Below are 19,700 nucleotides of genomic sequence, written 5' to 3' on the forward strand. Positions count from 1 at the left end.
TTGCTCCAATGCAGGTATAGAATGCTTTTGTTTGATTAGGAGGAAACCCCCAAGAAGACACTGTCTGTGAGAAATTTACTTTTAGGTGCTGCTCTCAGTGTTAAACTCTGTTGGGGAAAATATAGCAAACAAAAGATATCAACTGATAGTATTATTATTCATTATTTTACTTAGTGAGAAAACTTGCAAATAGCAGTTGAATGCCTCACAGAGCTTAAAATGATCTTGGAGTAATATCTAAATACATCTTAATTGAAAGGCAGAATGATTCTTTTTAGGACAGAACTAAAATTTGGAATGATTATATGTGGATTTTTAACATATAAAATTAGATACCTTTCCTAACTTTTGACCATCTTAGCAAACCATAACTTTTTAGAACTGAATAAATAGGACCTTGGAGACTGATTCCTTATTTTCCTTAACTTTGTCCTTTTAAAGCTCAATTTGAGGGTTTTGTTTTCTTTGTATAGACCTGTGATCCGAGTCCCTCCTGAAATAAAGGTTCTGGGAGGAGTTATTCAGTCTGAGAGAAGGGCCCCAGGGACTGAAGGACCCTACTTTTGTGGGTGTTTCAGAGCTGAAGGAATCTTCCAGGATGAAGAAATTTCTGGAGCATATGGAGAAGTCCTGAGTAGTGTAGCCAATTGGAAATGAAGAGAATTATGTAATGACTAATTTGGAGGAGGACCTTAGTTATTTAGTCCAACTCTTACCTGATCAGGAATCCCTAGTACAATATCTCCAGGTAGTTAGTCATCTATCTACTTTTCCCTTAAAGACCTATTCTGAGAGAACCTAATGCCTCCTGAGAAAGCCTGTTCTACTTTGTGACAGCTCTAACTGTTGGGAAATTTTTCTCGAGAAAGGGCTAAAAGCAGCTGGACATAGTGAAAGAGATCAATCTGAGTTCTGTGATCCTAGGTCAGTTAGTCATCTAGCAGTTATGAATTACCTGCTGTATGCCAGCCACTGTGCTAAGCACTGGGTATACAAAGACAAAAACAATTTTAAAGATTATCAACAGAGGGAAGGCACTAGAATTAAAGGGGAAAAAAGGAAAGTATTTTGTAAAAGGTAGGATTTTAGTTGGGATTAGAAGGAAGCCATGAATCCATGGAGACCAACCAGCAAGCTATTTATAAAGATTTAGATGTGAGATGATGAAGGCCTGTGTACTAGGATGGTGGCAGTGTTAGAGAACAGAAGGAGATGGTATGTATATGGGAGAGATATTACGAAGACAGAAACAGCAGTATTTGACCACTGATTGGAAATGGGATGGGAGGTAGTGAAAGTGAGGAGTAAAGAATGACACCTAAGTTGCAGGCCTGGGAATGGTGGTATCCTGGATAGTAATAGGAAAGTTTAGAAGGGGGTGGGTTTGGAAAAAATGTGTTCAGTTTGGGACATTTTGAGTTTAAGATTTCTTTTTTTCTTTTTTTTTATTAAATTGATTTGTTTATTTACTTTTAGTTTACAACATTCAGTTCCACAGTCCCTTGAGTTACAAATTTTTTCCCCCTCCATCTCCTCCCCCCCATCATGGCGGCATGCACTTGAATATAGGATCTACAAATATCTTCACATTAATCATTAGTCAGGTTGTAAAGAAGGATTATAACTGATGGAATGATCAGTGGGAAAGAGGAAACAAAACAAGAAAAAGAAACAGCAAGTATTTTGTTTCAATCTACATTCAGACTCCGTATCTCTTTCTCTGGATGTGGATATCTCTTTCGATCATGAGTGTTTTAGAGTTATCTTATAACTTTATATTTGCTGAGAGGAGCCTAGTCTGTTGAAGTTAGTTATCACACCTAAGTTGTGTCTGTGATTGTGTACAGATTTCTTCTGGTTCTGCCCTTCTCACTCAGTATCTGTTTATATAAATCCAGGTTATTTTGAAGTCTGTCTGCTCCTCATTTCTTATAGCTTATTCCTATATATTCTTATAACTTATTCATATAGTATTCCATTACATAAGTTTTAGATTTCTGTAGCACATTCAGTTCAAGATATCCAACAGGAAATGGGAGACCAGGGATCATTAGAAAGGTTAGGGCTGAACAAATAAATCTGACAGTCATCTATAGAGTGATAATAGTTGAATCCATAGGAGTTGATGAGATCACCAAGTAAGAGTATGGGAGGAGAGAACCCAGGAGTGAACTTTAGGGAACAGTTATTTGTCTGTATTTCTATAAAATTTATGTGCTTTGTGGTTGTGTTCATACAATTCTTGTATGTGTCTTAGCAAATGGACACAGATATGTTATATTCTATTAGGTCAGTCAGTCACCAAGGCTGTATTAAGGATTTACTATTACTTTACTAAGCACAAAGGATGTGAAGATAAACAAAAACACAGTACCTGCTTTCAAGGAACTCACATTTTAATAGAAGACAACTTGAAAAATAACTAAGTACATACAAGATGGATACAATGTAAATGGAAGATAATTTCAGAGGGAAAATGCTAGCATTGAAGGGATAAGGTGGGGTAGAACAAGCAAGAAGGTGGAATTTAAACTGAGTCTTGAAGGAAGCCAAGGAAGCCAGGAGTCTGAGGTGAGGAAGGACAGCATTCCAGGAATGGGGGCAGCCAGTACTGGACAGCAGAGTTGGGGGGGGCGACTAAGTGGTGCAGTGAGTAGAGCGCCAGCCCTGGAGTAAGGAGGACCTGAGTTCGGATCCGGCCTCAGACATTTAGCACACACACACACAAGAAACCTAGCCGTGTAACCTTTGGCAAGTTACTTAACGCCTATTGCCCAAAATATCCAAAAAGCAAAAAAACAAACAAAAACAAAACCCACAAAAGCAGAATTGGGAGATGGTATGTGATGTTAGAGAAGCAGCAAATAAACCGATCTAACTAGATCATGGTATGTATGAAGAGGAGTAAAGCCTGAGTCCTGAGTAGTGGAGAAATTATATAATTAGCAGTCCTGGATCTAGCTGATAACTCTTAGTTTAGGTTCATTTTTAGAATGAAGTGAGTTATATATTCTTTTAACAAAGAGAGGTTTACTTAGTTATTAGCTATAATATAGAAAAAAATCTTCAGGAAGAATACTGTGTGATTTAGCTTGGGTAGAAATGTCTCATCTCTGTTCCTTTGTGTAGGCTGTTCCCCATGTTTGAGACTCATTCTTCCCATATCTCCCCCTCATAGAATCCCTTTCATCCTTCAAAGCTTAGGTTGTGTTGCCTCCAGGAAGCCTATCCTGATGTCATCAGTCATTAGTGTTGTTCCTTCCCCCTCCCAAAATTAATTTGTGTTTATATTTTGTATTAAATTTTTCAATGCCCATGTTTTTCCACTCTAGTAAAATATAAGCTTTTTGAAGTAAGGCAATATTTTGTTTTTGTCTTTGTATTTCCATTGTCTAGTTCCATGCTTGATCCATAGCAGACTAAATGCTTGTTACATGGTTGGATAGGTGAAAAGAGAAAGAAATTTCAATGTAGAAATTAAAGCTTTTTCTTGGTAAAAGAGGAGATGAGGCATGGTTAGAGGCCTGAAGAGAATGGAAAAGGTTTGAAGAACAACTTTGTGAATGAGATTGGGATTCAGAAATAAATAAAAAGATTATCTGGCATCAGTGTGGGTTTACTGTACTTCTAACTTCAGGTTTGGGGATTTCCATATAATTATATATGCAAAGCTTCTTTATATACAAGGCTATTTCATTACCTTTCCTATTAAACCTGATTCTTTTGAGTAACTGCTGTATTCCAGTCATGAGGCCTGCTTCACTGTCTCAATTTTTATCTGAGATATCTAACTCTATAATTTTTAGATTTTTTTTCTATCTTTTCCTTCATTTCAGTTGGCAGTCTTCTTGATCAAGTTATCCAGCCAAAAGCATTCTTCCCTGTCTTCTCAAATATCTAATCCTTGCCAGGAGCATATTGTTTTGATAATCATTTTCCAAAAAACCAAGTGCCTTTCAGAATTTTGACAGATTCTTAAATCTTATAAAAAATCGATTCATCTGAATAGGTGAAACTAAAATTCTTAAAATTTGTGATTTATCATCTTTTTTTCCTTTCACCCTCACATAGAAGTTCATATTAATGTTTTTTTTTTCTTCTTCAGGGAAGTGGTTGATTCAATGGTTCAGCATTTTAAGGTAACGATATTCGGAGACCGAAGACCAGTTTATGATGGGAAAAGAAGTCTTTATACAGCCAATCCACTTCCTGTAGCAACTACTGGGGTAAGAGAGTCATACTTTTTGTAGTTTTTATTAACTTATATATGCTTTTACTAAGGCACTCCCCAACCCTCCACCCCCTCCAAAATAAAAGCAGGACCAGAAAAATACTATACATCATGAACATATAAGAGAAAAAAAATGGGGCAGGGGGAGGGAGAGTTAAGAGATCTGATGGTACAAGGATGTGGCTGAAAAGTTGATAGCTTATGTGTGAAAGTTATTTGAAATGTAATTTGTTACATTGCACCTCTTGCCTTCAGGCATTTTCTCCAGCCTGTGTTCCCTTCTGGAACTTTCTCCCTCCTCATCTCTACCTCCTGGCTTCCTTTAAGTCTCAGATAAAATCCTTCTTACTACAGAAAGCATTTCCCAATCCCTATTAATTTTGGTGCTTTTCCTCTGTTGAATACTTCCTGTTTATCCTGCCTACAGCTTGATTGTATGTAGTTCTTAAATTTTGTCTCCCTCACTAGATTGTGGAGTCTTTGAAATTAGGGACTGTCTTTTTTTTTTTTTTGGTATCATTTATACTTAGTACAGAATTTAGCACATGGCAGATGCTTAATAAATGCTCCACTAAAGTTTAGTTGACTGTCTTAATGCTTATTATTAAAGTTTTAATAACTTTTAATTTAAGATCTGTGTTTATAGCTTTGAAAGTCTTGCATTACTTTCATTTAAAGTGCTTTATTATTGTCCACGTGAATAATAATATACATTTTAAAAGTTTTATTTATATCTTTTAATAGCACCTTATTTACTATTATGTCCTTGCCTTCTCCTCCTCCCAGAAAGCCATCTCCTCTAACAAAGAATAGAAAAAGAAAAATTCTGTTTAGCCAACAACACATCAACCCTTGTCTAACATTATATGTAGGTTTCTTGATTCATGGTTCCTCAGCCTCTCCAAAGAAGGAAGGGAGGTCCATCATTAGACTTCTTCAATGAAGGCTTGTTCATATTAGGCAGTGCTAAGTTTAAAATCTGTTTTCAATTTATATTGTTCTAGGGATTGTATGTATTATTTTCCTGGTTCTGTTGACTTCAATTTTATATCAGTTCATATGATTTGCCATTCTCCTCTGTATTAATTTTCATTGTTTCTCACAACAGAAATATTCCATCACATTTTATGTAACACAATTTGTTTAGTCATTCTCCAATTGATGGCTTCTACTTTTTATTCTAGTTCTTTGTATTACAAAAAAAATGATACTACAAATATTTTGATTTTTTCGATCTTTCATTTTGCCATTGCCTCTTTGAACTGTGGGCCTAGCAGTGGAATCTCTCTGTCATAGCGTATGTTTAGCATAATTCCAAATTGCTTTCTAGAGTGTTTGGACCAATTTACAGATCCACCAGTAGTGCATCAGTATGTTTGCTTCTATCGTTTATTATTCCCTTCCTTTTTCATCTTTGCCACTGTTTTGAATGTGAGGTGAAACATCGAAGGTTACTTCAGTTTGCTGTTTTCTTATTAATGATTTGGAAATTTTTCCATAGGGATATCATTAGTTTACAATTATCTTTTTTGAGAACCATTTGTTAATATAGTTTAACCACGTTGTTTGTGGGGAATTCTTTTGTCTTACATATTTGCATTAATTTCCTATATATCTTGGATAGCTAACCCTTAATCAGAGGTAGATGCAAATATTTTTACCCATTTAACTGATTTCCTTCTTATCCTTATTGTTTTTAATTTTCTTGTATAAAAACTTTTCAGTGTTAATATATACATTTTTAAAATCTCTTATGTAAGTGTGCACTTTTACTCTGTTGTTTTATTAATTACTGCTTCAGTATTTTAAGGCATTTGAGATTTCATCTAATATCTATACTCCTATCTCCACTTGAACAGCCTCAGTAGTTTCTCTGACCAAAAAAAAAAAATAAATCCCTCTGTCAGCATTCTGGTAATGAAGTTACCTGTCTACAACCTGGCCAGTTCTCCTACCAAAGACTTTTTAAAGTCTGGGCCCATATTTGAAGCCTTTTTTTGTTTTAGTGCAGTACAGGGTTTATGTTCTGCCGACATAGTCTTTGTAGCCTAGTGTCGGCCTCATGCATATATATCCTATTAGGTTTTGATTTGGTTCTTTTTCCCTCCCTACAGGTGGATTTGGATGTTACATTGCCTGGAGAAGGTGGAAAAGATCGTCCTTTCAAGGTGTCAATAAAATTTGTGTCTCGGGTGAGCTGGCATCTGCTGCATGAAGTTCTGACAGGACGGGCTTTACCTGAGCCTATAGAACTAGACAAACCAATCAGCACTAACCCTGTTCATGCTGTCGATGTGGTGCTACGACATCTACCCTCCATGAAGTGGGTTCTCTTACTATCTTTTTATTTCTTTAAATGAGAGGTGATTTGTGCAGATTTTTCTTTGAAAGGTCCTCATTAGTTTTACTATGTTGATCAGGCATAATATGAATGATCATCTGAAGTACATATATATTTTCCTTCAGGACTTGATCATGTAGCTCATTGTGTCAGCATCCATCATAATTGTATACTGCTAGCTACATGTGGTAAAATAGACATTGTATTAAAGTAGACACTTGCCCTTTCTCTTAACTGCTTACTTTTTGCAGTAGTTTTTATGCCTTAATGTGTTCCATGTTATCTCATTTAATCCTCACAAAAACCCTGCCAAAAAAAAAAAAACCCTGTCCATTAGATCATATAAGTGTTATTTCCTTTTCTCAGATGAAACAAGCTTAGAAGTTTTGACTTGCTTTAGGTCACACAGTAAGTGGCAGAACTAGGATTAGAATTTAGGTCTTCTGATTCCAAACTTGTTATTCTTTACACTATGCTACAATACTGTTGTTACTATATTTAGACCACCTTATATTTTAAAATCTAGTTATCTGACTCTTCAACCGATTAGTAAGCATTTGTGAAACTCCTACTATTTTCCGGGTACTGTGCTGAGCCCTGGGTTACAAATATTAAAAAATGGAGCCTCTCTCAAGAAATTTGTATTCTAATGGAGAGATACCAAGTACTTATAAAAGTGTGTATAGAATAAACATAAAGAAAAAAATACAAGGGTAGTTAGGAAGGGAGGGCACTAGCAGTTGTAAGATAGGGATCAGGAAAGGCTTCATGTAGGAGATGGTGTTTGAGTTGCCTGTTGAAGAGAGGAATTCATTGAAGTAGAGATGAAAAGAGTGCTTTCCAGGTATGATGGATGGTCAGTGCAAAGGCATGGAGACTGGGAATAGGGACTAAAAAGAAGGCTAGATTGAATGGATCACACCATGTGGGAGAGGTAGTGATGTTTTGCACACATAGATTGTATTATATCATAAAAGGCTTAAGTTAAAAAAGTCCTACTTATAGCCTGAGTGACCTGAATTTACTGCACTGACTTCTTCCCTCTTAGGCCTCTCTGGATCATTGAGGTTCAGACTATGGATAGGATCTTCAGACCTTCTTTGGCATGCTAGGATCATTAGAGCCCCTGGACCTGGACTGGCCAGGTGTGAGTACTATTTTACTGTGGTCAGCTTTAGGCTGGGCTGCTGTCTATCCCCCAGGATCTCTCTGACTATCTGTAGGCTTTCTTAAGGGAGTCTTCTATTCTTGCTGCCTCAGGAAACTGAGCCTTGCAGGTTGCAATTGCCCATTCTGGTCACACTGCACTGGTAGGCTCATTCCTGTTACTCTTGAGCTTCTGATTAAATTCTTTTACAATTCTGGGGTAGAAGAAGTCACTTAGTATAATTTGTCATTGAATTTCTTAGTCATTATTCTTTCTGGTATACACTTTTGCTGGAATAGGCATGTGGATGCTAGACCGTCTTCCTCCCATTCAGGCAACTGTCTTGGCAGGAAGGCTGATTGTCTTGTCTTGGCCTTCATCCTTCTCAACCTGTCTTCTTTTTCATTTGACATTGTTGACTACTCTGTCCTCTGGGTTTTTGTGACAACTCTCTCCTACTTCTCCTGTGTGTAGATTTTTAATCTCCTTTGCTGGCTTATCATCCATATCATGCCCCCTAACTGTGGGAGTTTTCTAGGGCTCCATTGTAGACCCTCTTCTCCCTGTACTGATTCTTGGTAACCTCATCAGCTCCCTTGGTTTGAACTATCATCTCTGTGTTGGTGACTCCTAGATCCATATATTCAGCCCCAGTCTTTCTACTAAACTACACTCTCCTATTCCTGATTGAATGGAATATTTCAAACAAAATACCTTGGAGTCATCTCAAAGTTGACTTGTCCAAAACAACTTGTATTTTCTCCCCAAACCCATTCCTCTTCCAAATTTCCCTATTTCTGATAATGATACTACCATCCTTCTATTATCCCACATTGGTAATCTTAGCAGTCTTCAGCTTCACCCCATATATCCATTTAGTTGCCATCTCTTGTCATTTTTACCTCCATTGATTGTTGCAAGAGCCTCCTAATTGGTCTCATTGTTTCAAATTTCTCTTTTTCTCTGTTCATCTTATACATTACTGTCAGGTAAATTTATTTAAGCATAGGTCTGACCATATAACCTGCCTACTCAGTTAACTCTAATGGCCTTCTATTCCCCCTAAGATAAAATATAGATTCCTCTGTTTAGTTTTTAAAACCTCTTTTAATATGGCTTTATAAGAGCTGTCTTTGCAGGTCTTCCCATTCTCTGATTAGTCTAACTGAACTTCTCTCCATTCTTCCGTCATAACACTCCATCTCCCATCATCATGCCTTTGCTCTGGCCATCTGACATACCTGGAATGCCTTCTTCCTCGTGGAATTCCTCTTTTCCTTTAAAATGGAGCTAAAGAACTATCTTTTATGTGAAGCTTTTAAGCTTTTCCTGATTTCCATCCCCCCAATTGCTATTGACCCTCTCTCAAATGACCTTGTATTTAACTATTTTGTATATATTTGTATTTACTTTAAATTTATGTTTTATGTGTGTGTTCTTACTTATTTATTCTTATTGTCTCCCCAGTAGAATGTAAGCTTCTTGTGAGAAGGGATGATTTCGTTCTTTAAGTAATACTACATTAATTTAAAAGTGAGAGGGGAGAGAGAGAGAGAGAGAGAGAGAGAGAGAGAGAGAGAGAGAGAGAGAGAGAGAGAGAGAGAGAGAGAGAAGATGAGAAGATGAGAAGACTGAGATTGGAGCTTTGGGGAACAGAGTCAAGAAAATCACAAAATCACCGAAAGAAAAGAGTATCCAGGAGGAAAGGTGGTCAGCATAGAGGTCAAAAAGAATAAGAATGGGAATACAGTTGTTGGGTTTTTTTAAAAAGCAATTGGGGTTAAGTAACTTGCTCAAGGTTACACAGCCAGTTATTATTTTGTGTGGGTGCCAAGTATCTGAGGCTGGAACTGATCCCGGGTCTCCTGACGCTGGGGCCAGTGCTCTTACTCACTGCGCCACCTGGCCGCCCCTCACTTGTTTTTTTAAACCACATTTGGGATTTCACTCCCAAGTGAAGAAATTCTTCTCATTGCAAGTCAGCATTTCCTCTGCAACTTACAGTCTTAGGGTGTTGCCTGGGGCACTGAGAGGTTAAGTGATTTGCCAAGGGAAGCACTTACAGTTTGTGTCATGGATAGGACCTGAACCCAAATCTTCCCAACTCCAAATCTGCCTCTCTAGTCACTTTACCTGGCTACCTTCTTCTGCAGTAGACTCTAAATTATTGGTATGTTAGTTGCGAATGACTTGACTTTTTATCATGCTACCACCTCATAGTTAGCTCTACTATAGAGGAATATCTCCATTGATTTGTTTATAGTAGCTTTTTACACTTCAACAGTTACATAATACAGATAGCCTTTTCTTAGGCTTATGGAACTCTTGAATTTTTAACCCATGTTGACTTCTTGGAATATCCAAGTAAACACTCATTCCACAAACGAGTTTTTAAAATAATGACAGCATTAATGTATGATGAATGGTTATAATCCAATTGGGTCCTGTTTTTTTCCCTGGCTAGGAAAATGTTCATTTTATTTTCATATATTTGACAATTCTGTTCTTTTGGTAATATAATTTTATATGTCACAACTAAAGTTTCTAATATGTTCTAAGGGTTGTTTAAAAATTCATCTAGAAGACCAATTGAACACAGAAAATGATTTTTTTTTCTTTTTGTAGGTATACACCAGTGGGCCGTTCCTTTTTTTCTGCTCCTGAAGGATATGATCACCCTCTGGGAGGAGGCAGGGAAGTATGGTTTGGATTCCATCAGTCTGTTCGACCTGCCATGTGGAAAATGATGCTTAATATTGATGGTAAGGACCCTGATTCTAGAATGCATTATTGGTGTGACTTTTGTGTAATGTGTATCTCTGATATAAAAAATGCACATTTGAATTTTTTGATGATAAGACTTTGACAGGCCAGGAAAAAGAATCTTCTAAAATTTTATTAAAGCAATAGCATTCCAAAAAAAGCCTTTAAAAAAAAGCTTTACCGAGGGTATACAGATTCATCCCATTTATGTATTAAATATGAAGTTTGCACATGAGCTGTCAAATCCTGACTTTGTGATCTGAACGGAATTTTCTGTATGACTCATTTTTGTCCTTTTAATTCTAATAAGCAAGTATTTCTTTGCAAAATTTGTATTTTAAAGCAACAAACTGGAAGCAGTCATGATGACCAAAGATGTTGTGACTGCTGCTACTTTTTAATACAGTGTTATTTTCTTTTTTAAAAAATAAATTTATTTACTTATTTACTTTTAGTTTACAACATTCAGTTCCACAATCCCTTGAGTTCCACATTTTCTCTGGTTCCCCCCCATGGCAGCATGTAATCCAATATAGGTTCTACAGATACCTTCACATTAAACATTAGTCAAGTTGCAAAGAAGAATTATAGCCAATGGAATAAACATGGAGAAAGAAGGAATAAAACAAAGCAAAAAAGAGAGCAAGTAGTTTGTTTCAATCTGCATTCAGACTCTGCAGTTCTTTCCCGGGATGGGATAGCCCCTTCCATTATGAGTCTTTTGGAGTTGTCTTATAGCATTTCATTGCAAAGAGGAACCCAGTCTGTCGAAGTTAGTCATCACAGATACGAAGTGTCTGTAATTGTGTACAGTGTTCTCCTGCTTCTGCTCTCCTCACTCAGCATCAGTTTATATAAGTCTCTCCAGGTTATTATGTAGTCCTTCTGCTCCTCATTTCTCATATTGCACAAGCACAATAGTATTCCATTACATTCATATACCACAACTTGTTTAGTCATCCCCCAATTGATGGGCATCCCCTTGATAATACAGTGCTATTTTCAACCACAAATGTTTGTTCTTCTTTTGAATCCTAATGTACTTTCATTCATACAAATCTGTTGTTGAGAGAATATTTCTGTTTTATTTATTGAACTTAGAAATGCTTTTGGATTTTTTGAGAATGCTTTCAAAGGTTAGGGAAAAAAACAACACAAAATTGAGGTCAGTGTCTAGTTTTGATTATGGTTTAAAGAGAAAAGGGTACAAATGGGTATATCCTTAACTTCTCACATTGTATCCTTATATCTAGTCTAATGGCAAGTTTTGACAGTTTTTTTTAACCTTCATAACATAGCTTGTGTTTGCCCCACTCTGTCTTCTGACACTGCCACTACCCTGATACAGGCTCTTTTTACCTCACACCTGGACTATTGCAATAACCAATCTGCTCTCTACTCACCTTTAAATTGATTTTCCTAAAACTTAGATCTGGCCAAGGTTTCTCCTCCTCCTCCCCAACCCTCACTCACTCAGTAAAGTGCAGTGGCTCTTTGTCACCTCCAGGATCAAATATAAAATTCTCTGTTTGGCATTGAAAATTCTTCATCACCTGGCTCCTCTCCCTCACATTTCTAGTCTTCTCATACCTTACTTCCTTCAAGTCCTAGCTAAAATTCTAACTTTTAGAGAGATTTTTCCCAATCCCCTTTAATTCTAGTGGTTTTCTTCTGAGATTATCATGTGTGTCTATGATGCAGGCAGATATACATACATCCATAATACATACATACACACAGATACATACATATGTTTTATCTATATATATATACACACACAGAGTATATATGTGTGTGTGTGTATTATACATGTTGTTTATTCTTTGTTTTTGAAGAGGACCAATGATATCACAATTGGTATCTTGTGCACAAATTGGATTTAAGTGAGCAGAGTTGCACAAAGTCATCATCCTCACTCTGTTCCTAAATCATTGAAGGACAAAAATCAAGAAAACTGGTGATGATCCAGGATGCAGTGCATGACCTTGGTATCTCTCTGATGTCTAACCATGCTCTAAGCTCTCCATAGTGCCTGCTTCAGCCACCTTCGTGGCTCTTGGAACAAATTGTTCTCAGCTATCCATCCCACCAGGAGACGGTCTTCACATGCTTGGGGTAGACATTTCCCTAACTCTCCAATAGGTTTAAGGCCTACTGGTTTAGCCTTTCTGCCAAGATGGTTTATGGGGGTGTGGCCACTGCTAACTAGAGCTTCTTGGAGCCCCAGGTGAGAGTTGGGTGAATCAAATAGAGGATGAAAAACCCTGAAAAGGGCTCAGCAAGTCCTCACACAGAAGTGCTACTCTTCCTGAACACTGCATGTCGCCTATTACACATATAAATTATACACACACACACACACATGCACATATATGTATGCGTGTGTATATATATATATATGTATATATATATATATATATAAATAAATGTGTTTGTATACACATCTCCATCCCACCTTCTACAAGAAGCTTTCCCAAATCCCTTTAATACATACACATACACACTGATCCTAGAGGGAAGGCCCTAGAATTAAAAGGATTGGGAAAGCTCTCTTTAGAAGGCAGGGTAGAGGCATAGAGCTTCACTAGATAAGCCCTGCATGCAAACTGTGGTGAGACCTTTCAGGACAGGGGCTGTCTTTTGCCTTTCTCTGTATCCTCAGTGCCTGGCACATGGTGGATAGTTAATAAATGCTACAGACTGACTGACATCACCTAATGGGAGAGTGTTAGATGCTAAGGGATTCCCCAAGAAGCAGTTTTGGGGTGAATGTTTAAAATTTTTGTAACTAAATTATTTTAAGGAATATTCTGTGGCTAAATTGAACTTTTCCAAATACTAAAAAGATCAAACTGATGAGGATTAGCTAGAGAAAGTTTTCATTTTGCTTTTGGTAAGTAGAAAAGAATGAGAGAAAAATAATCTAAATTATATGAGAGTTCTGAACTGTCACTTAAGACCTAGAAGTCACATAGATAACACTCTAATGTATTGCCATAACCAGAAAAGCCAATAAAATGCAGAACATGAGGAAAAAGAATATAGGATTTAGCAGGATGCTAGCAATATTGGTAACTGGAATCCTGCACATACTTCCTTCCACTTGGTAAACCTTAAGACAGACATCTTAAGGTTGGAGATGGTTGTTGATAACTAGAGGACAAATTAATAATAATTAGGACTTGAAGAATCACAGCATTTGAGCTAGGAAGGACATTATAGATCTAGTCAGGGAATGTAAGAAGACCAGAAAGGTGAGAGGGGCACAGAGTTATGAAGAACTTTGGACACAAAATAGAGTATCCTGGTAGTGATTGAGAGCCACTGAAGTTTATTAAATTAGGAAGGTGACATAGTCATATTTTCAATATGGGAAGATGACTTTGGTAGCTAAGTGGAGGAGACAGGAGGTTGTATATGAGAGATATTATGCAGGTTAAGTAGATGGAACTTGGCAATAGATTGGATATGAGGGTTGAAAAAGTTAGCAGTCATGCACCAACATTGTGAACTGGCATCTGTGGGATTGTGTTGATGCCCTAGACAGTAATAGGAAAGTTAGGAAGAGAGGAAGGGTTTCAGGGGAAATGTGTTCAGTTCTTGACATGTTGAGTTTAAGATGTCTATAGAACATTCATTTTGAGATGCCCAGTAGGTAGTGGGAATTGTAATTCTAGACATCAGAAAGGTTTAGGACTGGATAGGTAGAATTGAGAATCATCAGCCTAGCAATGATTGAATCCGTGGGACTGATGAGATCACCAAGTAAAATTGAATAAAGAAAGAAAAGGGCCCAAGACAGAGTCTTGTGGGATACAAACAGTTAGCAAGCATGACCTGGATAAAGATGTAGGCAAGGAGATTGAGAAGGAGAAAGTCAGATAAGTAAGAAAGAGAATCAGAAGAGATTTGTGTCATGAGATCCTAGAGAAGAGAATATCAGAGAGAAGAGGGTGATCAGCACTGTCAGAGGATGCAGAAAAATCAAGAAGAATGAGAATTGAAAAAAGGCAGTTAAGCTTTGGCAATTAAGAGATCTTTAGAATCATTCAAGAATCACAATATTTGCTGCGTGTTTTCTTTGATAAGGTCTCCTTTCCAATATCTATAAGAAATGGATTTAAATTTGCAAGAAGTGCCATTCCAAGATCTAAGAATGTGAATAGCTAGTTTTCAAGGAAGAAATCCAAGCTATCAAGAAACACATGAAAAAAATGCTCCAAATCATCAATAGAGAAAATACCCGTTCCTCTGATTATTAGCAACTTCTCAGAGGAACTATGAGAAACCAGACACATGAATGCACTACTGGTTGAGCTGTGAATGAATCCAGTCATTCTGGAAAAGTTTGGAATGATATACATAACTAAACTGTGCATATAGTCTTTGACATTTTCTTTCTCTCTGTATACACACACACATACATATATCTATACATATGTGTGTATACACACGCACACACATATGTGTATACATAGCAAGAGACAGTACCAGAATACTATTTTGCCCTAAAAAAAATGAAGACGGATATTTTCAGAGAAACCTTGGAAAACTTAATATGAACTGATACAGAATTATAATGACAACTTTGAAAAAACTTAAGAATTCTGATCAGTGAAATGACCAACCATAATTCCAGAGGATCAATAAAGAAATAGGCTGTTCACTTCCTAATAGAGAAGTGATATACTCAGGATACAGAGGTTTTTTCGGACATACCAATTGCAAAAATTTGTTTTGCTTGACTATGCTTATTTGTTACAAGGGTTTGTTTTTTTTTCTTTTTCAACTAAAGTGGAGGGAGGTTGGGAGAGAAAATAAATGCTTAATTGAAAAAATAAGTTTAAATAAAAAGTTAAATTATAAATATGGAGAGAACAGTTTTGGTTAAATGGAAGTTAAATGGACTTTGAAAGCCAGATTCTGGAGAGGAAAGTGTGAGCGGAAAGGAAGTCAGGCACCTATTATAGATGGCCATCTCAAGTTTATCCACGAAAGGGACAATAGCAGGAATAGATGAATCAATTGAGGGTTTTTTTTTTTTTGACGATGGAGTAGATTTATAGGCAGAAGCAGCCAATAGACAGGAAAATATTGAAGATAAATGAAGAGGATAGGGATGGAAAGGGCTATCTAGGGCAGAGACAAGAAGGAATGGGGTCACTTGTGGATGTAAATGGGGAGAACCATCTCTTCATGTGAGTCAGAGATTAAGAAGGAGATAGTGAAGGAAGGCCTCTGAGGCAGGGAAGAAGAGGCAACTGTGAATGGTCTTTTTTTTTCCCCAGCAAAATACGAGACTAAGTTCTTAGATGAGATGGCAATTGAGATGGCATCTATTGTAGATGACCTTCTCAAGGAGTTTAGCCATAAAAGAGAGGAGAGATAATGACTAATAGCTAGCGGGAATGGAGGATTGCATTCTATCTTATATCACAGTCAAATGCATAGAGAGGGCCAGGCAGAGTGTAGGGCATACTGTTAGAAGAAGAGCTTACTTTCAATTGGTGGGATTGAGGAGTAAGTAGTATCTTAAAGGGAGAGAAGTATTTCAGAAGGGGCAGTGGGTCAAGAGCACATTCTAAATATAAGAGTAGACAGAAGAAAGAACATTGTAGAACCCAAAGTTCTAGTTTTGCTGGAATATAGGCTTCTTGGAGAAGAATAGTTTGAGAAGAATGAAAGGATGTTTTTTAACCAGATTATAAAGAGCCTTTGAATATCTGGATCAGAACCTTGACTATTAATAGGTAGGCAGTAGGCAATCACTGAAGATTTTTGAGTAGAGAGGTAAAACCTTTTGGTAGCACATTAGAATGATTATTTTTATAATCAGTGGTGTGGAGGGTAAGTAGGAGAAAGGAGAGATTAAGAGTTAAGATAGTAGAGTTATTTGCCTATTAAAATAGTCCTGGACAAATGTAAAAAGGATCTGGTTGTGTGCAATAAGAAAGGATGTCACATAGATGGATAAAAGATTTGTTTTGGCAATAGATTTAACAGGACTTGGAAATCAGTTGTGCGTGTAGGGTGATGTAGAAGGAAGAATAAGAGATGATTTAGGTTTTTGAGCGTGGACATCAAGAATTATATGAAGTTGCCAATGAGGAAAGTAGAAAAGAGGGGAAAGTGATGAGTTTTGGACATGTTTAAGTTGACTAACTAGTTATGTGGAGATTCCCTGTTGTTGGAATATGAAGTGTTTGAAATGTGAGGCTATAACTGAGGAAAGGTCTGGGTTTCAGAAATAGACATGGAAGTCATCTGTATAAAAGTGATGGAAACTATGGAAGTAGAGGAGACCTTCATTTATTCTGATGAAGGCTAGGAAGGTAAATCAAGGATAGAGACTAGTGGGACATTGAGATTTTAGGAGTTGTTTGCTGAAATAGAGACGGAACAGAGATAAAAGGAAAACTTTGAGAATGTATTGTCATGTAAACCAAAGAGCAGAATATCTGGGAAGGATGATTGAGCAAGGTCATAGAAGAAAAAAGAGGTTATATCCCATAGAGAAATATATATTATGTACACACACATACACACATGCTTTGGAAAGAACACTGATACTTATTCTGTTGCATTTGAAAAAAGGACTTAGTATAGTATAGGAGAGAGAACATATACAGATGCCATTTTAATTTGTACATAACAAAATTAGAATCTGCTGGGAGATTACAAGGAAGAAGTCACTTCAAACTAGAGTTCAAGGAAGAATTCATGGAAGAGGTATGCTTGAGCCCAGCCCTAAAAAAGTAAGCTGTCAACAGGTAGACATTAGGTTTGCTGTAGTCAAGAATAGAGACAGTAGCATACAATGTGAGCAGGGGTACAGAGGCAAGAAAGCATGAGCTATGTTTAGAGGAACTTGAAAAGTCTGATGTAGAGAGTTGAAAGCAAAGGATTTGTTTATCACATTTCCTAATTTCATTAATGTATATGTCCTATATTTTTTCTTTAAATTATCAGCTTCTGGAGAGTTGATACATTATATATTATTCCGTTTACTATTCCCAAAACCACCTAATCCAGGGCCTTGTATAGAGAAGGTATTCTGATTTTGTGAAATTGAATTTTATGTGTTTTAAGACAGTTATTTAGTGTATACTATTTGCCAAGTCCCAAACTAGACACAGAAACAAAGATGCTCTCAGGGTTTATAATCTAGTAAAATTACTTTGCTACAGAATATCACGATTCAATGCTGAATATCATTCTAAAAATTCACTTAATATATATACCCTGAAAGAATATGATGGTTCCCTAGAGGATAATTAAATCCCCATTTTCCCCAAGAGCCTATGAGCAGGCACACCACAAACCCAGCAAGTCTGAATTGAGAAACTTTATTTCAGCATACTTTTTTGAACACCTTTTTCAAGAAGTTGTATTTTCGCATCTACCTTTTCAGGAAAAAAAAAATTGTTTTTGTTTTGCTTCTAGAAAAAAGTAAGAAGAAAAAAAAGAAAAAAGTAAGAAGAGTAAATAATGTGTAGAATTTAGATGCTTATAGTCAGAACCACCTAAAATAACTCCTTTGGAAAGGAAAACAAGTTTAACCAAAAATATTAGTCTAGATCACAATGTTTTAAGTTTTTTCATTATTTTTATTATCTTAGATTCAGAGGGAGAAAGCCCTAATTTAACATTAGAAAACAGTTTGAGGACATCAGCCTCTATATGAATTGTTCAAATCAAAGTCAACTGCAAGTCATGTCATCATTTCCCTGATGTCATGGTCCTTTTTGAAAATGAAGGACAAACACAATGCATGAGTAGACTGAGCTGCCTGAATGGGGACCCAGCCAGCCGGGTAACTCAGCTCATCCTCACCCTCTCCAAAGGAAAGTAAATTTTGATGGTTGGAAGCTTCCCAGTTAACTTGGGGTTTACTGACTAGATTCCTTACTTCTTTCTTCTTTCCTGTCTTTCTTTCTCGCTTTACTCAAAGACCAAATCTTAAATACATTTCCCTTAGGAGCTCATAGATTGGACCACAATAGGTCCCTGTCCAAGCCCCACTTAATGGTTACATTTTGGACCTTCCTAGTAAGTGTTTATCTTTTGACCAGCAACCCTGAGGGTCTTCCCCGCCGAGTTTGACTTTTTTGTTTTGTTTTTTTTTTAATTAAAGGGGCCATCCTTGACTCACTTCTCTTTTTTCTAATCTTTTATTTATTTATTTTTAGTTTTCAACATTCATTTCCACAAGATTTGAGTACAAATTTTCTCCCCATCTTTCCCCTACCTCCACCCCAAGATATCAAGCCTACTGAATATCCTTTGCCCTATCTGCTCTCTTATTTCCTCCCCTATGCCCCCTAACTTTCTTTCTTGCTTTTTTTTTTCTTTTTGGAGGGCAACTGGGGATAAGTGACTTGCCCGAAGTTACACAGCTAGTTTTTGTGTTAAGTGTGTGAGGCCGCATTTGAACTCAGGTCCTCCTGACTCCAGGGCCAGTGCTCTATTCACTGCACCACCTAGCCGCCCCTTCCCTCCCCCCCCCCAACTTTTTAGTAGGGCAAGATAGATTTCTATACGCCAGTGCCTTTATATCTTATTTCCCAGTAAAAAACAATTTTTTTAAACACTTGTTTTTAAAACTTTGATTTCCAGATTCTTTCCCTTCTTCTCTCCTTACCCACCCCAACTTGGAAGAAAAGCAGTTCAGTATAGCATGTGTAGTTACACAAAATGTTTCCACAGTTATATTGTGAAAGACTAAATGTATTTCCCTCCATCTTATCCTGCCCCCCAACTTATTCTGTTTTCTCCTTTGACCCTGTACCTTTTCAAAAGTGTTTGCTTCTAACTACCCTCTCCCCCAGTCTGCCCTCCCTTCTATCATCCCCCCTCTTATCCCCTTCCCCCTTACTTTCCTGTAAGGTAAGATACCCAATTGAGTGTGTATGTTATTCCTTCCTTAAGCCAAATTCTATGAGAGTAAGGTTGACCCATTCCATTTTACCCTATTCCATTGTAACAGTTTTCTCTTGCCTCTTTTATATAAGATAATTTACCCTATTCTAGCTCTCCCTTTCTCCTTCTCCTATTATATTCCTCTCTCACCTCTTAATTTTATTTTTTAGATATCCTCCCTTCCTATTCAACTGATCCTGTGCCCTCTGTCTATGTATACATGTACACACATATACACACACTCATATATGTATTTATACACACATACACCCTCCTATACTTACGTATATATGTATGTA

General features: G+C 37.0%; 1 protein-coding gene across 2 annotated transcripts in view; it reads left to right on the forward strand.

The window, feature by feature from the left end:
- AGO3 (argonaute RISC catalytic component 3) overlaps window positions 1-19,700 on the forward strand; it is a 107,506-nt gene that overhangs the window by 27,286 nt on the left and 60,520 nt on the right. Inside the window, exons 3-5 of one of the 2 annotated variants that reach the window (XM_069067929.1) lie at window positions 4,106-4,226; window positions 6,346-6,554; window positions 10,345-10,481. In XM_069067929.1, coding sequence (XP_068924030.1) covers window positions 4,106-4,226; window positions 6,346-6,554; window positions 10,345-10,481 — 467 coding nt within the window. Of the gene's footprint in view, window positions 1-4,105; window positions 4,227-6,345; window positions 6,555-7,645; window positions 7,720-10,344; window positions 10,482-19,700 lie in introns of those variants that run through there. The other variant, XM_069067930.1, reaches the window with a different exon arrangement.

The sequence above is a fragment of the Petaurus breviceps genome, unplaced genomic scaffold (genome assembly GCF_028583685.1).
Source record: "Petaurus breviceps papuanus isolate PSGF00001 unplaced genomic scaffold, PetGlider_PUasm1.0 90760, whole genome shotgun sequence".
Classification (NCBI taxonomy): Eukaryota; Metazoa; Chordata; class Mammalia; order Diprotodontia; family Petauridae; genus Petaurus; species Petaurus breviceps.